The sequence below is a fragment of the Nymphaea colorata genome, chromosome 6, assembly GCF_008831285.2.
Source record: "Nymphaea colorata isolate Beijing-Zhang1983 chromosome 6, ASM883128v2, whole genome shotgun sequence".
Taxonomy (NCBI): Eukaryota; Viridiplantae; Streptophyta; class Magnoliopsida; order Nymphaeales; family Nymphaeaceae; genus Nymphaea; species Nymphaea colorata.
The window spans coordinates 22,741,000-22,764,100 of NC_045143.1; the positions used below are offsets into that span (position 1 = coordinate 22,741,000).

The window sequence follows — 23,101 nt, forward strand, 5'->3', positions numbered from 1 at the left end:
GCAGAGGGCGATGGAAGAAAAACGAAAACGCACCTTGCTTTGCAGCAGGATGCGAAGCCTTTCTTGCTTGAGGCCTTTTGCCTTTGCCTTTTTCTTCCGTTTCTTCTTCTTTGTTTTTTTTTGTTCTTTTTCCGTTTCTTTTTCAACAAGGCATGGGTTTTCATCAAAAGGTATCAAATACCCTATTGTGGGCAGGCTATAGCTCATAATCTTTCTTTTCCTTTTCAATTCAATTGATTTGAGAGGGATTGGATTTATACTAACCAATCCCTTCTTTTTTTTTTTTTTTCCTCCTCTCTTATCCAAACTGACTTTCTCCATTTTCTTTCCTTTTCTTTTCTTTCCCCAACCAAACACAGAGGAATCCCTGCTTTCCCTCCATCCAATTCCCTCCAACCAAATAGACGGTAAGACGAACCATACCATGCCTTGTCGTTTGATGGCACGAAACAAATACGAGTGTTCTGTCTAAACACCATCGGAACAACGGAACTCTCTCCCGCCCCCAACTCCAGCCCCCGACACCCGTCTCCGCCCCCGTCTCTTCTTCTTCTCCGTCGCCCGAGCCTTTCTGTTTCTCTCCCCTGTCTCTTCTTCTCCTCCGTCGTCTACACGGATTCTATTCGTTTCCTCTTGCAGCATCGCTTGCAGCTCATCAGCGGGCGTCCTCGAGCAGCTCCTCAGGGCGTCTTCCAGCGGCTCTTGGGCGGTGGCTGCGGTGGAGTTAGGTAAACTCAATCTCCCTCTCTCTCTGTCTGCTCGTTTTTTCCGCCGTCTGTCTCTCCCTCGGCCCATTTTCAGCACGCATTTCCAGCTGCGGCAGAGGGGTTTTATGGTGTTCTTCTTCTTCGTGAACCGACGCAGCATCTCCTACAAGCGTTGCATGTTCTCCCTCTTTTCCTTTCCTCTTTGGCGTCCTCTTTGTCCTCTGTGGTTCAAGGGTTTTCTTTGAAGAGGGATGTAGATTTGTTTGAAAGGGGATACCGAATGAGGCATGGTTGGAGAAAAAAAAAAGTTATTTCCAGCATGCTTAGGATAAAACATGTCTCTTTTGCTTTCAAGGAGGGTCATGAGTAGGTTCGGTCAGCCTTTGGGGGTCTTAAATATAAGTCTGTCCTTTTGTTATTGTGATTCTGAAGGCTTATTTTGCATATGCCCTTTCCTGATTGTGATTCTGAAAGCTTATTGTGCATTACACGCAATCAGCCTTTCAAATTTCTGCAGGTCTACAAAGTATTGTAGAAGGTTTACTGAAAGAACTGAGAATTTGCTGTTAATCTCTCGTTTTCCTTTGGGATTATTTGCAACAGATTTTTAATTTTTACTGCTTTTTACATATCTGCGTCACATGCCAATACTTGGGCCAGAATATAACTGCTGCACTAGGCTCTTGTCACTTTATGTGACATCACATCATTCAGTTGTGATAGGTTTGGTGTGTTGATAACATGGGATCCTCCGCAGGGCTACTTCAACGAGGGTAGAGGAGACTGTGAAAGAATGCTTAGTGATGAGATTCGAGTGTTAAGTGCCATATTTTTTATTCTGAACTTTGGATTAGCTTAATATTCTAATGAGCAGACAGTGCAGATGTTTATGTTCATCACTTCCATCTTATACTAGTGTTTGATAGGTGGGTGCATTGCTATTTATGTTGTGAGATGGGCTATTTTACGAAACTTCCAATGGTGCAGCTCGAAGAGTTAATGCAGTGTTGATGCATTTTTGCTGAAACGTGTACTTTCTAGAAGTTCTTTCTGGTTGCTCCATCTGCTTCCACAATTGGTCGAAATGTCATGTTGGATCAGCAAATGGCATACCATTCCAGTTTCTACTCTTTCCCAGTCCACCCCTAAAACTTCCTAAACAACAGTTTCTACTCCTCATAAAGCTTCTCTTGATGAGTCATTTTGCCACTTTCAAACATATATGACGGGCAGAAAGTGGACTATCACAAGAATTAGATTGCTTCATAAATTTCTATTTGTCATAACATGTGTTAACGGTATCTCTAGCTTCGAGGATCAACTGGGGTAATTTCCCCACACTGCACTTGAGAGAGAACAAAAAATATGTTGGAGAGATTTTGCCGACTTTGTCTTTCGAGAGGGAAACATTCTTAGTTGTCTGGGTAGTTACCAAGCCATTTATCTTATGGGAAGCACACTCGGCCCACTATTCGCTTTTACACCAAGAGTGGTTTGCTAGGGGCATGTCTCTGAGGGTTGCGAGTTGACCCCACACATTCGACAAAATTGTGGTCGGTCCTCATGAACAACTAGTTGAGAGGTTGGACAGTTCTGCCCTGGAGCAATCGTCACTTGTGGAGGGAGTTTAGCTTTTAACGGAGTATCCATCAGCATTTGGTAAGACCGACTTCTGTCATGCTACTTGAAGGGGTATCCCGTTCCAACAAATCCCCTTTAAGAGTTACAACCACAACCTTGCCAAAGCTCTGGCGATAAAACCCAGTAGAAGAATCTAGAGAGGAGTTGGAATTAGTGGGTCCAACCTCAAAGGTAGGCTCTTGTGCCATCAAAATGCATCGAGCCTCTTACCAACCAGCCACAATCGAGGTTCTTTTCCTCATAACCATGTTCAACTTCCTCTTCACTAGTACCATGCACAAAAGAAAATCTCCACGATCTAACAAGATGTATGCATGAGAATTTTTTCCCAACCAGGTTCTTGTTAAACCATCAATAAGTTGAGGAACAGTTACAATATCCTTCGAGGTGCCCATGAAGCACCCTCTCACTAACTATTGGAGAGACTTCAACATGCATTTTGTTGGATAGTGGCCCTGAGCCCTATCCCAAATTTCGTAACTACGAGTGGGCCCACTTGCAGTTATGAGATAATCTTGCTAAACTGTTTTACAAATGAAGATTTTATCGAATAAAAGCAAGAGATTTACAAAAGAAAATTAAAATGATTTACTTTACCTCTAAACATCTCTATGACCCTAACCACTGCTGGGCTTCGAGAAATCGAGGTGATCTATAAATGCCCAACTAAACTCAAACTTAGGGTTTAATCGAACGATTACCCTAGCCTGCGTTTCCCAAAAGCAAACCCGGGAATAACTTATCTCTGCTTCTGTTTCTTTTCTTCCTTTTCTTTCTTTTGCTCCTTTCTTTCAGTCGGTGTTGCTGCTGCCTCTTCATGAGCAAACTGGAGACGTCGTTTAGTGAACCTGTTGCGCAGACAAACACAGAGTGGATCAAGGGCGTCGTTCCACTGCTGTCGCTCCAACACAATCACACTTGCAACGTGCATCTCCTCAACCACAACTGCCAGCAACATAGGAAGCCCATGATGCCCCACCTCTGTAACCATGAGCAAGCAACTGCTTTTCCTATTTATGGCCTTCACAATTGCGAGTTGCCCCTACACCTCCTTGACTTCAAGGTGTAGGAAAGAACACCTCATCAGCCTGGTCTATCGTTGCCTCCTTTTGGCAGCAGGCACCACTCTCCATCTCCCACTATTCGATTAGTTGACGCTCTACTTAACTAATAGAAATATTTTGCCATGACCATTCTTTCATGAACAAAGGAGAGGAATTGAGGGATCCCACCTTTCATCTCCTGAACTTCATGTTTGACGGCCTCGCTGCAACGACAGGAAGGTGGGAATATGAGCCTTTGATTCCCTTTCTCGAGAGTGAACCCTGGGAGCGAGAACATAGCACTCATTCCAAATGCTCACAAGGACCCTGCCAATAAGAACATACCATTTATTCCAAAGGCTATCAAGTTATTGATCCACCCTTGGGAAGACCAAATTGAAGACCAACCAGTAGAGAATGATGTTGTTAGAAGGCCCTCACTTATCGAAGCGTACACCTACGAGTGTTTTTCTGTTAAAAACGCCTCCAGGCATAATTGAGAGGCGCAAGTGGGAAGCCTTACCACGAATCATGGTACAACATGTTATAATTAAATCTAAAAATAAAAAATGAATCATTTCCCCTCTTTTCGAAGCCTTTAGCCCGTGTAACCCTCTCTTGCACTGCAATCTCCCTCTGGGCTTCTGATTTTGCCCTTCCCCACTGGAGATCCATCTTGGCGATGCCGGAGATTGACCGCGATGATCACTCATGTCCCCCCCTCTCTCTCTCCCCCTCCCTAAAGTTTGATCTCTCTTTCTCTCTCTCTCTCTCTCTCTCTCAATCGAGGCCCGATAGCCGTCGACTCTCTCTCTCTCTCTCGTTTGAAGGCTGCTCGTCACCAATTGTTGGCCGGCAGTCCTCCTCCTCACTCTCCCTTTCTCCTTTTCTTTCTCTTTCTCTCCTCGATGTTCATTTCCGTTTTTTAGACTCTTACCGTGGTGTTAAATCAAGTGTCTCGTGTGCAAGTGTTATCTTCATATCAATGATTGTTATTTGCAATTTGCATTGCAGATTGCTATTTGCAAGACACTTTATGTGTTCTTAGGCCTGGGCATTGGGCCGGGCTGGCCCGTCCCGACCCGCCCTCCCGACCCCCTTTCCCCCCGCCCTCCCGTTGCCCTCCGATGGAGGAGGAGGGGGAGGGGGAGCGGCGAGGGAGACGGAGGAGGAGGGAGAGGGGAAACGGGAGCAGAGAGGGAGAGGAAGAGGGGAAGCGGAGAGGGAGAGGGGGAACAGAGAGGGAGAGGGAGAGGGGAAGCAGAGAGGGAGAGGGAGAGGGGGAGAGGGGTTGCGGGAGCAGAGAGGGGGAGAGTGAGGGGGTGCGGGAGCAGAGAGGGAGAGGGAGAGGGAGAGGGGGAGAGGGAGAGGGGGTGCGGGAGCAGAGAGGGAGACGAGAAGGGCGAGGGAGAGCGGGAGCGGAGAGGGAGTGAGGGAGACGGAGGGCGGGAGTCGGGCTGGGCCGGGCCGCCGCCGGGCCGGCCCGGCGGTGGCCCGGCCCGACGCCCAGGCTTATGTGTTCTATTTGTTATTTGTAATGTACTTCTAACAACATTTATTGAGGAAAGGCTAAGTTTGTGTTTGATGGGTATGTTCACCTACTATGCCATCAAGCATATTACATACTCAACGCAGACAAATTTAACAGAGTGAGTTGCTGTGGTGTAGATGAAATAAGTTGTACCTTGGGGGTCCAATTTATTTCAATCGGTGATTGTGAGGTACCTATGCGGAATTTGTGTCAGAAGAATGACACCCGAAAATTGCAGAAACTTATCACAGACTTTAGTTACAGGTTTTGGTGAAGTTTGTCTTTACCAACCTCTTTGAAGATCGTGATCTGATTCGATGGAGATGATAGTTAATGATCTGATATTAAAGGCTTTGTTAGTGTGTTGATGAAGGATGTTATATGGAACACAATAATGGAAAAAGCAACTGGCAACCCGTTGCTTGTCTCCCTCTCTTTCTCGTCCCAAGTGGAGATCCTTGATCAACGGCATATGTGTTTAGCAAGATAAACTGTTGCAACCATCAACATCAGCATCTCTCTCTCTCTCTCCCCCTTTCTTTTTCTCTGTTTGAAATTCTCCCTCTTGCACTTCTTTATTTTGTAAATTTTATATACAATTTAGTTTAAGTGGTGTTTTATTGCTTTTTATAGCTTGTTTTTTTGCATGTCTTGTCTGAATATGATAAACAATGGAAAGGGGTTTGTCTTGTGTTGATTATCCATTATGGAAAAATTTCTTTTGATTTTTTTTCTAGTGTTCTACAATGATTTTCTTAGCAATAAATGTAATATAACAAGGATTTTGTAATGGATGGTGCTATGATTTGCATCAGTTTTTGTAAACACCCCTTAGATGATGAGAACTTGTATCCCATTCAATCATTTTGAAGAGTTCATGTATTCTTCTTATCTTTCTGCATGCAAAGGTGTAGCAGGAGCCATATATGCATGGGCTAGCTATCCTTAATATGAATGCTGAATGCTGCATAAGAATTTTTCAACTAAAAAGTGAGCATCAGCCGTCATTAATGTCAATTTTTTTGTCACTTTTACTCTCTCTATCTCTCTCTCTCTCTCTCTCTGTGTGTGTGTCTATGTGTCTAGTGCAAGTATTTGGGAAATGTATGCAATATACTTGCTGAAAATAATTAACGGATAAATGTTGGTGTATATATGATTTTCTTTTCATAAAAAATGAGATATTCAGTTCCAATAGTACTTACCATAAAGTAAATGCATGTTTCATTTTTTTGCAAATAGATTTGGAGGTCAAGAATATTGGCTGACTAATTGACTAGCCTGGAGTGGAATGAAAGTCGATCAGTCACGAATTCACTGACTACTTGGACAAGTTGATTGACTAGTCTAATTTTGACGGCTAAGTTCATGCCTAGGGCCTAATGATAATCATTTTGTTGTGTTCCAAATGGATGGGTTAGAACATAAGATGAATTTGATAGTTTGTCCTTTAACATGGTAAATATTGAATGAATAGCACATAAGTTCTAATTTTTGCTATTCTTTCTAAGGAAGTTTAATTGCATTGAGAATGAAATTGCCAGTGTTCTTTCATGACTTGCTTGTATTGTTTGAGAATGAATCTCCCCCTGTGACACTAGCTTGGAATCACATGCAAATTCACACACAAACAAACAAAAACGCACATTTCACACTAACAAAGATAAGCTGGCTGCAGTGGTTGACAACAATGTGACCACTTTATAAGGTTTCTCTGACACACTATTCATTAATCTAAGTCACACAAACTCTTCTATTTTACTGCCGCACCCGAGTTGTGTCGAGTCGGGTGCACACCGGACATGGGTGCGGCTCCGACACGCACCCGAGCGCAGTCAACACAAGTTGGATGCGGTCACCCGCACCAGACTATGTTTGTCCATTTCTGACACGCACCCGACTCGCGTCAAACTCCTCGAGTCAGGTGCGGTCAACCCTTGACCGCGTTCGGTCTAAATGTGTCCCATTTGTTGGTATTATTGTTGTATACGTTTTAGCATTTTATTTTAGATGCTTGTTTAGTTGTTCTTGAATCTACTATAAAAGTTTCAAAGTTCAACTAACAAATATATATTGTCAGTCTTGTACATATGCAGCCGTGCATATATACTTTGCAACTGATATAGTGATATATTGTCATGTTATAAACTTATAATATATAATATAAGCTTTTTTATATATGCATTATGCAGCCGACCAGCTGTGGTTAGTGTTGTTCTTTTGAAGTTTTAATTTCAAATTTTCAATTTCTACTTCTATGATTCTATCAATTTTTTATGCTTTATGTTAGACTGTTAGTATGTCATATTACTAAATTACTATATATAATATATTATATGTAATATATGTTGTTCTGATATTTTCTATGCAATACATTATGCAAGTATCTTATATACATTAATAACTAAATTGTAAAAATAATATATACATTCTTATTCTGTTATATGTATAATTATAATAAACTACCATCGCCGCACCACCGCACCTAGGTGACATAGTCATTAATAAATAGGTGTCATTTTTTTTTTGTTTTTCAAAAAAAGTTCAGGAACTGTGGAAAAATGAGAATGAACATTTAATTGTATAATATGCATGATATGCCTATATCAGACCAAGGAATGTAATGAAAATTAGTGGGTTCTTGTAGATGAAACTTGAAGCAACACATGACCCACATCAAGCAAACTAATTGGTTCAATCTCAATCAATTCTTGTTTGACTAAGCAGCTCGACTTATGGATAAGTTGATAATTGCAATCTTAGTTAATCAATGAATTCTGTGTATTCTACATTCTCACGGGTATCTCTACGTTTGTTCTTTAAGAATATGATAGTTTTGTGTGTATGTACATGTATATGTTGATCCACAGATTCCTCACACCTGCACACTCAACCTTTTTTAACTTTGCATTTAAAACATGCTGGACTATCTTAATTTGATCACATTCTGCAGTTCCTTAGAGTGAAAGCAAGGGTTTTCTTGGTGCACTAGTGAGCAGCTTCTTCGTGTTGGGTGTGATCTTTCTGTCAAGATGGTATGTAGTTTCCTCCTTTTGTGAAACTTGTGCATAGGGAAGAATCCGGTTGCAGCCTTACTTGTCCAAGGAAGTAGGATAATAAGGTTATTTTATTGTGGAACTAGATTCTACATTTTAAATTATCCAAGACTTTTGTGTAAGGGGGTATACAAGAAGTAGGTCTTGCTTTAAATATTTTGTGGTTTATGTTTCTGGCAATACGTCCAGTTGGGAGGTCTGTTTTCAGATTAACCAGGTTGAAGGGCCTTGACTTGGTTTCATTTCTTTGCATGTTTTCAGCTTCCCTTGTCCCTGCTGAAGACGGCACAGGGACATCCCATGGTAAGATTCCAAACATTTGCTTTTACAATGAACTGCTTAGGTGCTGTTTGGAGCATGAATGTCTGCAAAGCTTTGGGCTTTCATGCATAACTAATTAATTTTTTTCTTTTTCTGGGCATAAGGGCCACTTTAAGGATACAAATGATGCAATTGAAATGTTTCTGTAGTAAAATTTTATGTAATGATACAATTATCGATGTAATTATATTGCTTTGTAATTGCGACAGAGAATAAATGTCATTATTACAGACTGGAAACTGACATGAAGTTCTGTGGCTCACTTGATATTCTGTTTGGGAGATAGGTATGAGGATTCAATGAGGACCTAGATCAACTACTGTTGTTTATTTGGCTATCGGTAAGCAAGGATTTGAGTGACAATAATGGTGATGATAGCTGAGATGAGATGTATTGAACTTATGTAATGAAAATTTGTTCGTTAAATCCTATCCTATTTCTTGTTTGCATCTCAACTGTGGCCCCGGAAAGCAGCTGAACAACCAGTGGTTTACTCTTCTAGTCTATATTGCATGGATACGAACATAGTATCAGCGTTGGACTGGGGCATGAGTGTCGGACATAGCAAGCCCTAAAGTGTTGACACTTGGACACCACTATCTAAAGCATTAGACACGTGGACACCATTATAATTTTATATCATTAATTAATCAACTGTTCTTTAACTTTTTCTTTTAAAAAAATGTCAGAGTTAGAAGGGAGGACACCCTGGTCATCTTTTTTAAGTGGTGATCAGGGTGTTTCCCTTTTTAGGAGGACCAAGGTTGTCCTTTCAAAAGAGTCGAAAGACCCTTTTCATTTAAAAGGACAATCCTTGTTGTCCTTTAAAAAGGGAGTTGTTCTTTCCTCCCTCTTTAAGTGATCCCCAAAACCGAGGTAGATAGGCAGAGTCATGCGTGACTCTGGTTGGAAAAAGAAAGAGAGAGATGAGAAGGAAAAGATGGAGGGAAGGGAGAGGAAAAAAAGAAAAAAGAGGGAGAGAGACAGAAAAAGATGGCGAGAGCAAGGACAAGAAAAGAGGGAGATAAGAGCAGGGAAGGAGAATAAAGAGTTGACATGCATGTTCGACACTTCATGCTCTAAAAAGGAAGTGTCCAAGGCATGTCAAGGTGTGTTGGTATCAGTGTTGGATATGGCCCGACACCAACACTTCATGTTTTTTGAAGTGTCCATGCAACATAGTTGCTCGATTGATGTCAAGGATCTATAAATTATAGCTACAAACAAATGCCAAAAATGAAAAAACACGTTTTTTCATGTTTTTTTTTCTTTTTAGACATTTTTTTATTTTAGGTTTTTTTTAAACATTTTTTTAACGCCAAACTGCTTGATTCTATTTCTAATTTTTATTTGTTGCTTATCTACTTACTTTTAGATGTTGCCTTATTAGTTTCTCATTTATTTTACTTTTCCCTAATTTTTAAGTTTTTTGAAAATTTTAAAAAATTTACCATTTTTTTTCCATTTTTTCAAGCTCTCCGTATTATACCGAATACAAACTTCACCATTTAAAACTCGGAAGCTAAGTCACATGGGTACTTTAGTAAGGTCCACACACCCGTGTTGCCGCACCCATACCCAAAATGGGTACTTTGACACTTGGGTACCTATAGATCAAAACTGCTTAATTTTACTTTGATTTAATTTTTTTCATCTTACTTTTTATTCTATTCTTTGGATGTGAAAATTCGATTGATGTTTATATTTGACCAAAGGGCTGTTTGGTTGTCCATATGTTTAAAGTTTTTCATAGGTTTCTAAAACACACTGTTGCAAGAGCCGCTGATATATATTTTCTATGTTATTTATTTGTTTATGTTGATGTATATTCTTTATTTTGATATGTATTTTCTAAGTATTTCTTATTGTTTATATATATATACGGCCGTACCCCCGCACCCAAGTTTTTTGAAAATGGTCAGTACCCGCACTAGCACCCGTACCCGTACCTATGTGACATAGCTCGAAAGCAATATTTGGACTATGATATAAATATCTCCCTTTAATTTTCTTCTCATGTTTGCTTTCTCTTCAATAAAATGTCACAACTTTTTGATAAGTATAAATTTTCATTGTGCATGTGGGGGTTTTCCTAGCTGTTTCTATTTTAATGCAAGAAAGTGCATAATTTGTTATCTGCATTGAATCATGGCCTTACAGTTGGTGGAGCTTAAGAATGGAGAGACATACAATGGTCACTTGGTAAATTGTGATAGCTGGATGAATATTCATTTACGTGAAGTCATTTGTACATCTAAGGTAGTTTTCTTTCTTCTAGATGAAACGTGAAGACATTTTCTTCTTTGTTTATGTCCTTTTGTATTTTTTATGCATTTGTTTGCTATTTTTTTTTATTTCCGACCCATTCTACTCTTTGTCGTAGGATGGAGATCGTTTTTGGCGAATGCCAGAGTGTTATATTCGTGGAAATACCATCAAATATCTTAGAGTTCCTGATGAGGTATGTATCGTCATGGAGAAATTAGTTTCCACTTGTGTGTGACGTTGAAAACGAACTTGGTAGGCTGAATTTTGAAGGTTTTGGCAATGTTGTAAAGTGCATAACATAATTTGTATTCATGGAGCCAATAGTTAGATATGTAACATAACATAAAAATTCATAAATTTCTTTTTTTAATTTTAAAAATCAAAAAGAAGAAAAAGGAAAAAATAAGAAAAACTTAAAAAAATCTGAAAAAATCAAGAAAAATATGTTTTCCATAAAAAGGGTTGTAACGTGCATTTACATTGATACTTTACATAAAGTCATAACTCATGAGGTGGTGCGAGCCTAGCTTGTTCTCGTCTGCCAAGATTGCCGACCCTTGAAGAAGGGTCATGCTTTCACTTGGAAGGAGCTTTAGCGACAAAGAGGAACATCCGAAGATACGAGTTCTAGCAGCCTTGCAGAAGATTCATGGTCGCTTATTTGAGAAAACGAATTGCCAGAAAATGCTTTGGGTGACCAACTAATTGAACACGGAGGAGAGCTTTTCTCTAGAAAGAAGTGAAGATGCCCCGGTTCAACAAGATGATCCTCACTGGTTGCACTAAGGATTTTGTAGACTCCTCAAAGTGCCCGGTGGATGAAGAGTAGGGAGAGCTTGATGCAGTTCCACGTGAAAGCACAGGCCACCAACGACAAGAGGTCTTTAGCTGGACCGACCTTTAGACCTTTTGAAATTGGAAACACAGGGACAGTAGGAAGGAGGATGAAGACTCGGTCATTTCAAGGATTTCTTTATTCAATACTTTTGTGCTTACCTCATAGGCTACAAAGTTTAAATAAGCTATTCAAATGAAAACTGAAAACTTGCTTGCTACTTTTCAAATGGGGCATGTGCCTAAGCCTAAAATTTTGCTTCAGGAGTAACAATCCCGAGATCCTTTGCTCATTAAGGTGAAAATGCAATGGTCTTCTCCCAATTGTGATGCTTTAACTGCATCTTTAGTGTTTTTAACTGTAAATCTCGATAAGAAATTCTGGTTGCTGGTTTGTTCATAACTTTAAGGCCTTCACATGGCAACATTTTGAAATTGTGTCCCTCATCATTGCATTTTGTCTTTTCATGTTTGTTGTCTTCTTTATTTCTCCCACTAAGCACTTTCGATTCCTTTCAGACTTTGCTTTTGAATATGACAAGGATACTCTAGATTTTCATATCCTGCCACCACCTTCTTTTTCAGCCATTGCAGTGCCAGTCACAAATTTGGACTCCAATCTCTTGTGTTAGGAAGTTAGGCACGATTTTCTTTTCCTCAAAATCACAGGGGCTTGAAAATCTTTTCACCCAAGCCCACCATAGTGGATTTTTCAGCAGCCCACTATTTTGACTTTTTGGCCTTTTTTTGCCATATGAAGTAGTGTTCTCATATAAGCTCCATAGCCATGCATCATGCATGGCATGAGTCCATTCCGCTCCTTGGATGACATGCAGTGGCGAGTTGCTTTTGACTTCTTTTCTTCATGTCCACTATTCTCATGTGCTTAACAGAGGTTTCATGTGACATGATAAGCTTTTAAAAATAAACTTCGCCTTGATTTGCAAAAATATCATTATGAAACATGCTCTATTTTGCCGCCAACTCTCCTACCTTGATTTGCACACTTGCTGTATGTTAAACTCACTAGTCTGGTACTTGTAGAGAAGCCCATACGGGTCCGCTTCTTTCATCAGCGTGAACCGGACTTGATCTATTTTTATCTCTAAACCGTGCAAGTGGGCTCCACACAACTAGGTTGGCCTGGCTTGAACGCACCAAGGGGGCATAGTTAGGTGCAGCCCTAGGCATCATCTGGAAATAAACTTAAATTCTTATGTATCATAAAATGAACTTATTCAGTACAAAAATGGCAAATAAAAATATGATTAATCTTCCTTTTTGATAAATTTCAAGAGAACTAATCTTTGATTAACCTCGAAAGAAACCCTAACTCCTCTTTATATAGACTAGAGGAGAGGGAAAAGTTACAAGAAAGTCATTAAAACAAACATTATTACACAAATGTCCTCTCAAGCCTAATACTGAATATAAACACGTCTTAACACTCTCCCTCAAGTTGGAGCGTATATGTCAAACAAGCTCAACTTGGAACAACAACTTTGGAATGGTCCTCTTGCAAGAGCTTTAGTAAAAATATCAGCCGTTTGCCCTGTAGTTGAAATATGGGAGGTACTTACAAACCCCTTTTGAATCATGTCTCTAGTATAGTGACAATCTACTTCAACATGCTTGGTTCTCTCATGGAAAGCAGGATTATTAGCAATAAACAGAGCAACTTTGTTGTCACCTAACAATTGCATAGGAAGAGGCACTTCCACAGTAAGATCCAACATCAGAGATCTAACCCACATAACTTCAGCAGTAGCCTGAGCCATAGCTCTATACTCAGATTCTGCACTTGATCTGGCAACCACTGTCTGCTTCTTACTCTTCCATGTGACCAAGTTGGATTCAATAAACACACAAAATCCAGTAGTGGATTTTCTGTCAAGGTGACATCCCGCATAATCATCATCAACATACACAGATATGGTGAGAGATGTACCATTTTGAAAGAAGAGTCCCGTTCCTGGTGAATTTTTTAGATACCTGAGAATCATCATAGCAGCATCCCAATGGACTTTCTTGGGCTTATCCATAAATTGACTCACTCTGCTGACAGCATAGGCAATATCAGGTCGAGTAACAGTGATATATAGGAGCTTCCCAACAATTCCTCTATATTGTCTAGCATCAACATCTTCAGTATCATCATCATACAAGCGAGTATTGATGTCCATGGGTGTAGAGGCAGGTCGACATCCTAGCATACTTGTCTCTTGCAAAACATCAGTAACGTATTTCCTTTGACACATGATAAGACCCTTCTGATTTCTGGCAAACTCAATACCTAGGAAATAGCGTAGCTCACCAAGATCCTTGGTGACAAAGTGTCGTCCAAGGACATCCTTGATGTTGGAAATCCCCTGAATATCATCCCCTGTAACAATGATATCATCAACATAGACAAGAACTATCACTGTACCTGTAGAAGTTTTCTTGACAAAAAGGGAATGATCGGCCGAAGAACGTCAGAAGCCCTCATTCTCAAGGAACCAAGCTGGGCTATTTTTGGAACCAAGCTCGAGGACTTTGTTTTAGACCATAAATTGCCTTTCTCAATCTGCACACTTTCTGACACTCCCCCTCAGCAACAAACCCTGGTGGTTGCTGCATATACACTTCTTCATGTAGGTCACCATACAGAAAGGCATTTTTGACATCAAGCTGTGATAGAGACCAATTCTTGCTGACTGCAACAGCGAGAAGAACCCGTAAAGAAGCATGTCGTGCCACAGGAGAGAAGGTATCATAATAATCTACCCCATAAGTCTGAGTATAGCCTTTAGCAACCAGGCGAGCCTTATATCTCTCAATGCTGCCATCTGCTCTGTATTTAACAGTAAATACCCATCTGCAACCAACAATAGCTGCATTAGATGAAGGAGTAACTAGTGTCCAGGTGCCTCTAGACTGAAGAGCATCCATCTCTTCTTGCATTGCTGCGGCCCATTTGGGATCAGAAAGAGCGTCCATGGGAGTCTGTGGAAGAGCTACAGCCGACAGTCCCTTGACAAACTGTCGGTAAGTAGGAGTGAGTCTATCCATGGATAAATGACCAGATAGAGGATGCAAAGTGCAACTGCGTTTGCCTTTCCTTTGAGCAATGGGCATATCAAGTTCATCAATATGAGGACCAGGAGCATGCTCTGGAGAGTCCCCTGTGTCATCATCACATAAAGAATTGTCAGCAGAATTTGTGTTCAGGAATTACCGTGGGCGTGCTGGGTGAAGGCACAGGAGCACAGTGGGTAGGTTCAACAAGTTTAGTGCGACGGTGGTAGATAGCCCCAAAATGCGAAGCAACTGGTTGTGGACAACTCATGAGAGGTAAAGGAAGGTGGACTTCATCACTAAATTCAGGCACCCTTAATTGAGTTCCATTTGGAGAGAAATAAGAGGTTGACTCAAAAAATGTAACATCAGCACTCACATAATATCGACGAGTAGAAGGATCATAACAGCGATATCCCTTTTGAGTGCGGGAATAACCAACAAAGATCGTTTTGATAGCCCGAGGGGATAACTTATCTCTCCCAGTACCAAGCAACTGAACAAAGGCAACACATCCAAAAATACGAGGGGCAACAAAAAACAATTCTCTGTCAGGAAAAAGGACAGAGAAAGGAATAAGAGCTCCCAACACAGATGACGGCATGCGATTAATAAGATAGCATGCTGTAAGAACAGCATCTCCCCAGTAAGAATGGGGAACATGGCTGTGTATGATAATGGTTCTGGCGACATCAAGAATATGTCGGTGTTTTCTTTCAGCAACCCCATTTTGTTGAGAGGTATAGGCACAAGACGTTTGGTGAATGATACCCTTATCCCTGAAAAATTGTTCTAAAGAGGAAGCACAAAATTCAAGAGCATTGTCAGAGCGCACAATCTTGACACAAGTATCAAACTGAGTCAGAATTTCATTGATAAAATTTTTGATTACATGACCCGCTTCAGATTTGTGTTTCATAAGAAAAACCCAACTAACACGACTGTAATCATCAACAACAACAAGATAATACCGATGACCCTGAAGGTCAGGAGTACGACTCGGGCCCCAAACATCAAAATGAAGTAACTCAAACACAGAGTGGCTACTTCTACTGGACCGCGGAGGAAAGGATGACCGATGGTGTTTGCCTAACTGACAAGACTCACATTGAAAAGAAGACTTATGAGACAGCTGAGGGAGAACATGCAGCAGTTTCTGAAACGGGAGATGTCCAAAACGTAAATGCCAAGTATAAGCCGAGGATGAGGACGACCCCGACGAGGTAGATCCAGCAAAGGGAAAGGAATGCACTAGCCTGTAGAGACCCCCCTGTTCACGGCCACTGCCAATCACCCTGCCCGTCAGTATATCCTGAAACACAAGAGAGGAAGAGTCAAATATAGCACGACAATTTAATTCTCTGGTAATCTGACTGATAGAAAGTAGGCTATGGGGGAATTCTGGTGCATGAAGAACGTGCTGCAGCGGTAATGATGAAGTTGGACCTCTCCATGTCCAACAACTGGTGAATATTTTCCATCTGCTAGAATAACCAAACGACCCGGTGGAGTAGGGACGTAAGAGGTGAATTGCGCCTTATCCCCACAGAGATGTGTCGATGCACCAGAATCAATAAGCCAATCTGTAGTGTTAGTAGCAGAGCAGACTGTACAGGCAGAATACATACCAAATGAAGAAGCACTCGCAGCGGTAGGAACAGTAGAAGTGGTCGGACCAGGGGCTTGATGGGCTCTTTCGCCAATCAAGTTCCTCAACTGAGAGAGAATGTCATCTACATGCAGCTCACTGGAGGAGGCAGTGTGCTGAGGCTTAGGCTGCTCGGGAGAATCAGTAGATACAGTCTGATTTGCAAAAGCTAGACGGCCATGTTTCTGCCAACACTTATCCACAGTATGACCAATGCGGTGACAAAACTGACATACAGGGCGCGAAGGGGTATTGCCACGGCCACGACCCCCTAGTCCTCTGGCAAAAAAGGGTCCACCTCTGCCACGAGTAGCAAGCATAGCAGAAGTGGTATCAGGAACAGTCGATGCAAAGATCGGAATTCTGCTTAGCCTACTGTAAGCCTCATCAATAGGAGGAATCGAGGGACTAGTAAGCATTTGGTTCTTTGCTGATTCATAAACAGAGTCTAAACCAGAAAGAAATACCCCTACCATAAGCATATCTCTGTATGCCTTTGTTGTTCACACTTGCATGCGGGAAAGTAGCTATTCAGTCTCTCAAACATGGACTTGAGACTAGAATAATAAGTGTGAAGAGGTCGGCCATCTTGTCGCATCTGATGAATATCATGATGAAGCTGCATAATGCGCGTTTCATTTCTTGCCTGTGAATACGTGGCAGCAAGGGAATCCCACATATCCTTTGCACTTTCCTTGTGCAAGACTTCATTTGCAATTTCTTGAGAGAGAGTACCAACAATCCAGACCATAACCAACGAATTATCTTTGAACCAAGTAGTATATTTTCCAACCTTCTGTACGGGCTCGGGCTCCAATATGAGATATTCCTTGTCATGAGCGATCAAGGTTCTTTTTACTTGCATGGCCCACATCTCGTAATTACCCCCATCCATTTTGGTGATAATGCTGGAAAATGGGGAACTCTTCATCTCTCCCGACGAGACAAAGGAAGAGGTATTAGCTCCATTACTAATTTCAGACATCTTTTAACTCAAAAAAAAAGGAGGAAACCGAGCCACGGAATAAGAAGCGCAGAAATATACAATCACATGTATATAACTACGAAAAGATCATAAAGATGATAGCAACCAATACTCAATGAGACGAGACATGTTGACCTGGACGAGAAGGCAGTTGTGTAAAAGAGAGCAGACTGAACGAAAGAAACAACAGAAGGGCTGGGGCCAGAGAGGACGCTGGCAGAACAGGCGAAGCATCAACGGGCGCAGGCGTTCAGTCTGTTGGGCGGAGCAGCGACAGACAGCGGAGCAACGGCAAAGTGCACACTCAGCGGCGGCGCAGGCGGGTGCAGGCAGAGTGCGCAGGTTGAGGCAACGCTTGCGGGACGGCGGCGAGCGCAGGCTGAGGCGACGGTGCGGGACGGCTGGCGGGCTGAGGGACAGCAGACAGGCAGGCTGAGGCGACGGTCGGACAGCAGCAAACGATCGGACGGCGGCGATGGGCAGGACGGCGGCGGCAGGCGGCAATGGGCAGGACGGCGGCGGCAGGCGGCAATGGGCAGGGCTGCGATGGGCAGGGCGACGAGGGGCAGCAGGGATGGGTCGGGCGGCAATGGGCAGGGCGGGGTCGGGCGGCGGCAGCTGACGCCGATCAGGCGGCGGCTGGCGCCGCTCAGTCGGCGACAACTCGCTGAGGAGGAGACGGCTGTGGCTCTGATACCATGATAAATTTCAAGAGAACTAATCTTTGATTAACCTCGAAAGAAACCCTAACTCCTCTTTATATAGACTAGAGGAGAGGGAAAAGTTACAAGAAAGTCATTAAAACAAACATTATTACACAAATGTCCTCTCAAGCCTAATACTGAATATAAACACGTCTTAACACTTTTCATCTTCATTTCCATTGTCTGCTTCAAATTCTCCTCCTACATCTCGATGTATATGGGATTTTCATCATCAACTTCCTCTGCTCCTTATTGAGCATGTGCTGAAATACATTCTTGTAGTTATTGTTATGTCATGAGGACATTGTTTGTCCAGGTAAAGTGTATATATACCTTCTTAATTAATTAGGATTGTGAGGGCTGAATTATTGCTTTCGTCCCCTCTTTTCTGCAGTTCTCTCTCCTTTCCTCTATTTTCTGCTGAACTTGAACTTGTAGTTGCTTAATGAAGTCTGATATAAAAATTCTCTCACCTCCTGCACGTGTGTTGTCTTAGTATTGTTTGTTCATCCATATTCAGTCATTGTATCTTGACGGTTGAAGTGTCATGCATGCAAAACATTAACCTTGAATTTGCCCAGAGTATCTTGCAGATGCATAGACATCATGCTCCCAGATCCACACCTGCTTCAGTGCCATCTTGCATTTCATTCTCTCATTTGTAGCTGCTTGGTAATAGTACATTTACATATATCTAGGATGTTATATGCACCTACTTCAACTCTGCAGATTGAGGTCCCAAGTTAAACTATATTTAGCAATGTGCAGTACCTGAAATGTTCTGCCTGGTTTCTCAAAGATGACAGTGGATGAGGTGCATTTGTCTACACTTTCACCTTGTTCATGACTTCATGCTTTTCCTAAAGCACCCTTGACTATTATTATTTTAATTTTATAGGAAAAAATTACTCAATAATGTAAGCAACGGGGTGTCACCAATTGAAGGCAACATTATTTTGCATTTCTACTTTGGTTTTGGATTGATAGTGATGTTATGGCGCAACTGTTTTTATTTTGTTTATCATAACCTCCCTCAAAATGGGCAAAGCTTACCAGACATTGTAAGCTTCCTAACTTCATCTCTAGTTAAACTTCCAATGAGTTCATTTCTTTTCTTCCTCTGCTACTGTTTATAAATGCTGCTCACTGGTAGCTTGTGTTCACAAATTCATGGAACTTGACATTGGTAATCACACCCTTCCTTACACAACCTTATTAAATAAGCACCTCCAATTTCTGGAATGTAAATATTGGTGGTTCTTTCGAAACTTGCATATTTGCCATTTTCTTTGCATGTCTTTCAGATACAATCATCTACTATTGGTTATTATTTTCTATAAAACAGTGTGCAGACATTGATTTTCTCTTTTTGCATTCAGGTGATCGACAAAGTTCAAGAAGAAACTAATAAAAGCCGAACAGGTGTGTTGTAATTTTTTGTTGGTCTTTTCGTCTATGGCTCTTCCCGAAGAATAGCAAAGCAGGGCATGAAAATTTACCAATAGTATGAAAATTTACCAAATAAGCAATGTTATAAAAGGTGTATCATAACGCGTATCGGTCAGGCCGACCTATACGCCATATCGTAACGTATCGCAAACATAGCGTATCGTAAAATTAAATTTTTAATTTAAAAAATATTAAAAAATCAGAAAAAAATATAGAAAAATCATTAAAAGTCCCATAAAATAAACAAAAAATCAGAAATCAAGAAAAATGTATTCAAATATAAAAAATATCATCATGCATGAGGAACATTCATGTGTATCAACAACACATTCAAAAATAAGAAATCAGAGATTCAAAATAACATAATAAGCATCCATCACAATTTTAAACTTGAAAATTTTGTAGAAATTTAGGACCTAGAGTCTTAGGACTTAGATTACATCACAATTTCATAAGTTCAAAACATATAGTTATCATCTTTTATGATTCAACGATAATATCTCCCAAATCGATGAATCCTTTGTTATTTTTTATGAAAATGGGCAAAATCTCTCTCTTTCTCACGTCTCTTGGAGTCTTTAAACACAAGAAGAGAGAGGGAGGAGTGTTTAAACTTTAAAACATAAAGAATTTTGTGTTTTTTCTCGTATCGTACGATACGGAGGATACAGGCGATACGCTTACGATACTCGTACGATACTGGCGATACGCATATGATACACACACGTATCGTATATCGTAAGCATACTATATAGGTTTTCTAAACCCTATGTCACATAGGTACGGGTACGGATGCTGGTACGGGTACTGGTTTGGATTTTTTTCAAAAAACTTGGGTACGAGAGTACGGCTGTATATATATATATATATATATATATATATATATATATATAGATATAGAACATAACATAAGAATTCAAACAAAATAACACATTCATGATTCAAATTTTATAGTTTCTAAAGAAGAAACTATTGAAAAAAATATGAAAACGCAGCTCAGTGTGTGTTTCCTGAGTGTAAATAACAAATCTGAAATCCTAAATTTTGGATAGGAAAGGACTCTGTCAACTTTGATCGAGTCCTAAATCGGACGGATATGGTCCTGGGTACGTTGATCCTATCCGGTACTGTTTGACCAGTACCCAAGAGGTACCCGGGACAGTACCAATATCAGCACCGGTGTCGTACCTGATCGGTACGGGTACGCTGCCTTTACAGTAGTACTTATGTGACAAAGTCTAAACCTATACGATACGTATCGTAAGATACAAATAACATTGCAAGTAAGCATCTTTTGAAGCATGTCTTGACCTTGCTAAAAACGTGACTTTTGTAGTATGGTAACAATGACTGCCACTAAACAGTATTTGATGCATGATTGCTATAGTCGTAATCAACCACCAATTTATCATCCTGCTGATTGGATCATCTCCTCTACACAGTTCGCCACTTGATCAACATTTGATAGTTCTTTTGGAGTTTATGTCCAAAAGCATAAGGTTAGTTTTGACATCACCTGCACGCAAACGGCTTCGTGCATGGGAATTATTGGTGCATGGGGTCCGTTATTGCCATTTTATAATAATTGAACAAATGCATATTCTGTAAATGTGCTATTGTATAGATTGATTGCAATCACCTGCCATTGTTGTAGAAACTAAAAATGACGAGGCATAGGAGATGCCAGTTTACTAGATTGGTCTACCCTAGTGTAGAAAGTTATTTATTTATTTTTTTTGCCTGATGTAATCTAATTGTGGTTTTTCATCATCGGGTGTTCTCCCAGATGCTAATTTACTGCTTTGTCTGTCCAGATAGAAAACCTCCAGGTGTAGGGCGTGGAAGGGGAAGAGGCAGAGATGACAGCAGTGGCCGACCAGCAAAGAGCATTGGGCGGGGCCAAGAAGATGGATCTGGTAAAGGTGGTGGCAGTGGTCGTGGTAGGGGTGGATCTGGAGGCAAAGGTACTGGGAGTAAAGGTACCAATCTGTACTGTTACTCCATTTTTGTGCTTGATAAATAGAAGTCTTATGAATGGTCAACTGGAAAAAGCCGACCTCAACTTTTGTGATTGTCAACCACGTAAGCTTTTTTCATGTTAAACGAAAACAAACTGCTAACTAGCGTGAGCCTTTTCCCTTGATTTTGTAAACGCTGCACTCCTGTGAAGGTGTACTTTACCTCTACTGGCCTTTGGGTGTACAAACTCGAGATCTATTTCGGGCCGGCCGGCCCGGGCCCGACCCAGCCCGTTTGATAATAAAAAATTATTTTAATTATAAAATATTTTTTAATAATATAAAATATATTTTTAATTATAAAATACACATTATTAAGTTTAAAAAATAATAAAAAATAATTTTTATAAATTATTAACGGGCTGGATCGGGCCGGGCCGACCCAGGCCGCACAACCGGGCTCGGCCCGACAGCTCGTTTTCCAAGCCCGGGCCCGACCGAGCCGGGTATTGGGTACCCGATGGGTACCCTGCCCGACGCCCACCCTTAGATCTATATTTGTAACATTGGGTTTAACATTTTTAAAATATAGCCACAGTTGCGTTTTTTAGTACCTAATACTTTGGTGCTTGTATGAAATTATCTTGTTTGAATATGGGCATCCTATTAGTTGGTCCGTTTAAGGACATGCAACACCCATGATATTCTTTTCAGTAGACTGAATAGTTTTACTGACTCGATGATTCCATTCGTATGCATCTCTTCTGTTGAAATAGGTGGTGGACGTGGACGCGGTTGATCTGTTGCAGAGGGTAATGGGCAAAGGTGCACAATGGATGAAGTTTCAAATGTTTTATCATGGCTGCAGCATCTTGTTGAGGACGTTATACTTCTCGTGGGGTTGGGCTTGTGGATGTAAGATTATATATTACGGTGATCTTTCACCAAAAGCTAATGGTTAGGGATGAAAGATTTGCAGGTTACAATTCCTTTGGTTTAAATAGAATCTGAAATTTTTTTGGTTGGCCCTTCTTTTGCTTTTCTATTGCCTGTTCATTTACTTTTCAAGTCACATTTTCTGTTGGTTTATATAGTTTAACTGACTTTTAGTATGTTTTTAGTGCTGTACGATCCCTTCAGTTCTCTCTCTCTCTCTCTCTAGCAACACACCCAATACGATTATAAAACGACACGAGTTTTATGGGTGGTCTTGTGAATTTGTGGCCTTTTGGGGGCAGATTGGAATATGGACTGTCACATGGGTGTGGCTATGATGCAGTACGGGTAAGCACTCTGGGCGTAGTCACACCATTTCTCAAAATTGTGGGCAAGAGGGGCGACGACAGGGTATATATATATATATTAAAATCAAAATTAAATTAAAAAGGAGGATAATGCAAAAGTTTGGTGGAAGGGAAATAAGGGAGGAGAAAAATCAAAATTAAGGCGAAGCACTGCAGTCGCAGGTGTTTTAGAAAACGAGTTGAGCTTCATGTGGCCTGTTTCTGAATGTGTCCTGCATTGACTCCGTGACTCAATACGAGGAGTGGGTGTTCGGCTCAATCCGACTCATATGGGCGCATTAATTGGTGTGATAACCCAAATTGGGATTCTATGAAAAGTAAATATATATTTGAATTTGTCAAATGCACAAACCAAATATTAAATTGAAAATCAATATTTCAAAACAAAGTTTGATTCAATTGAAATCTATTTTCAATCAAAGTATGGATGAAAATACCCTTTTCAAATTAAATTTGATAGAATTTTTAAAATTTTCTCAAATTTAAATGGAATTGTCATACTTCAAAGTTTCAAATTTTTGAGAAAGCTTTTGAAGAACCATTTGAGAGTATAAAACGCTTTGATTTGAAAAAATCTTGAATTTATAAATCTTTA

The 23,101-nt window shown here is 40.7% G+C and overlaps 1 protein-coding gene across 3 annotated transcripts; it reads left to right on the forward strand.

The window, feature by feature from the left end:
• Positions 1-196: 196 nt before the first annotated feature.
• LOC116256113 (probable U6 snRNA-associated Sm-like protein LSm4) lies at positions 197-22,314 on the forward strand. Of its 3 annotated transcripts, none has more exons than XM_031632324.2 (8): positions 201-728; positions 7,876-7,957; positions 8,240-8,281; positions 10,460-10,558; positions 10,683-10,760; positions 19,175-19,217; positions 21,059-21,208; positions 21,979-22,314. In XM_031632324.2, exons 2-8 carry the CDS (start codon positions 7,955-7,957, stop codon positions 21,999-22,001), a joined length of 438 nt encoding a protein of 145 aa, XP_031488184.1. In that variant the 5' UTR covers positions 201-728; positions 7,876-7,954; the 3' UTR covers positions 22,002-22,314. The 3 variants fall into 3 exon arrangements, with proteins under 3 accessions (XP_031488185.1, XP_031488184.1, XP_031488183.1); XM_031632323.2 differs by having other exon boundaries at positions 208-728; positions 21,059-21,223; XM_031632325.2 differs by lacking the exon at positions 10,683-10,760 and having other exon boundaries at positions 197-728; positions 21,059-21,223.
• The last annotated feature ends 787 nt before the right edge of the window (positions 22,315-23,101 follow it).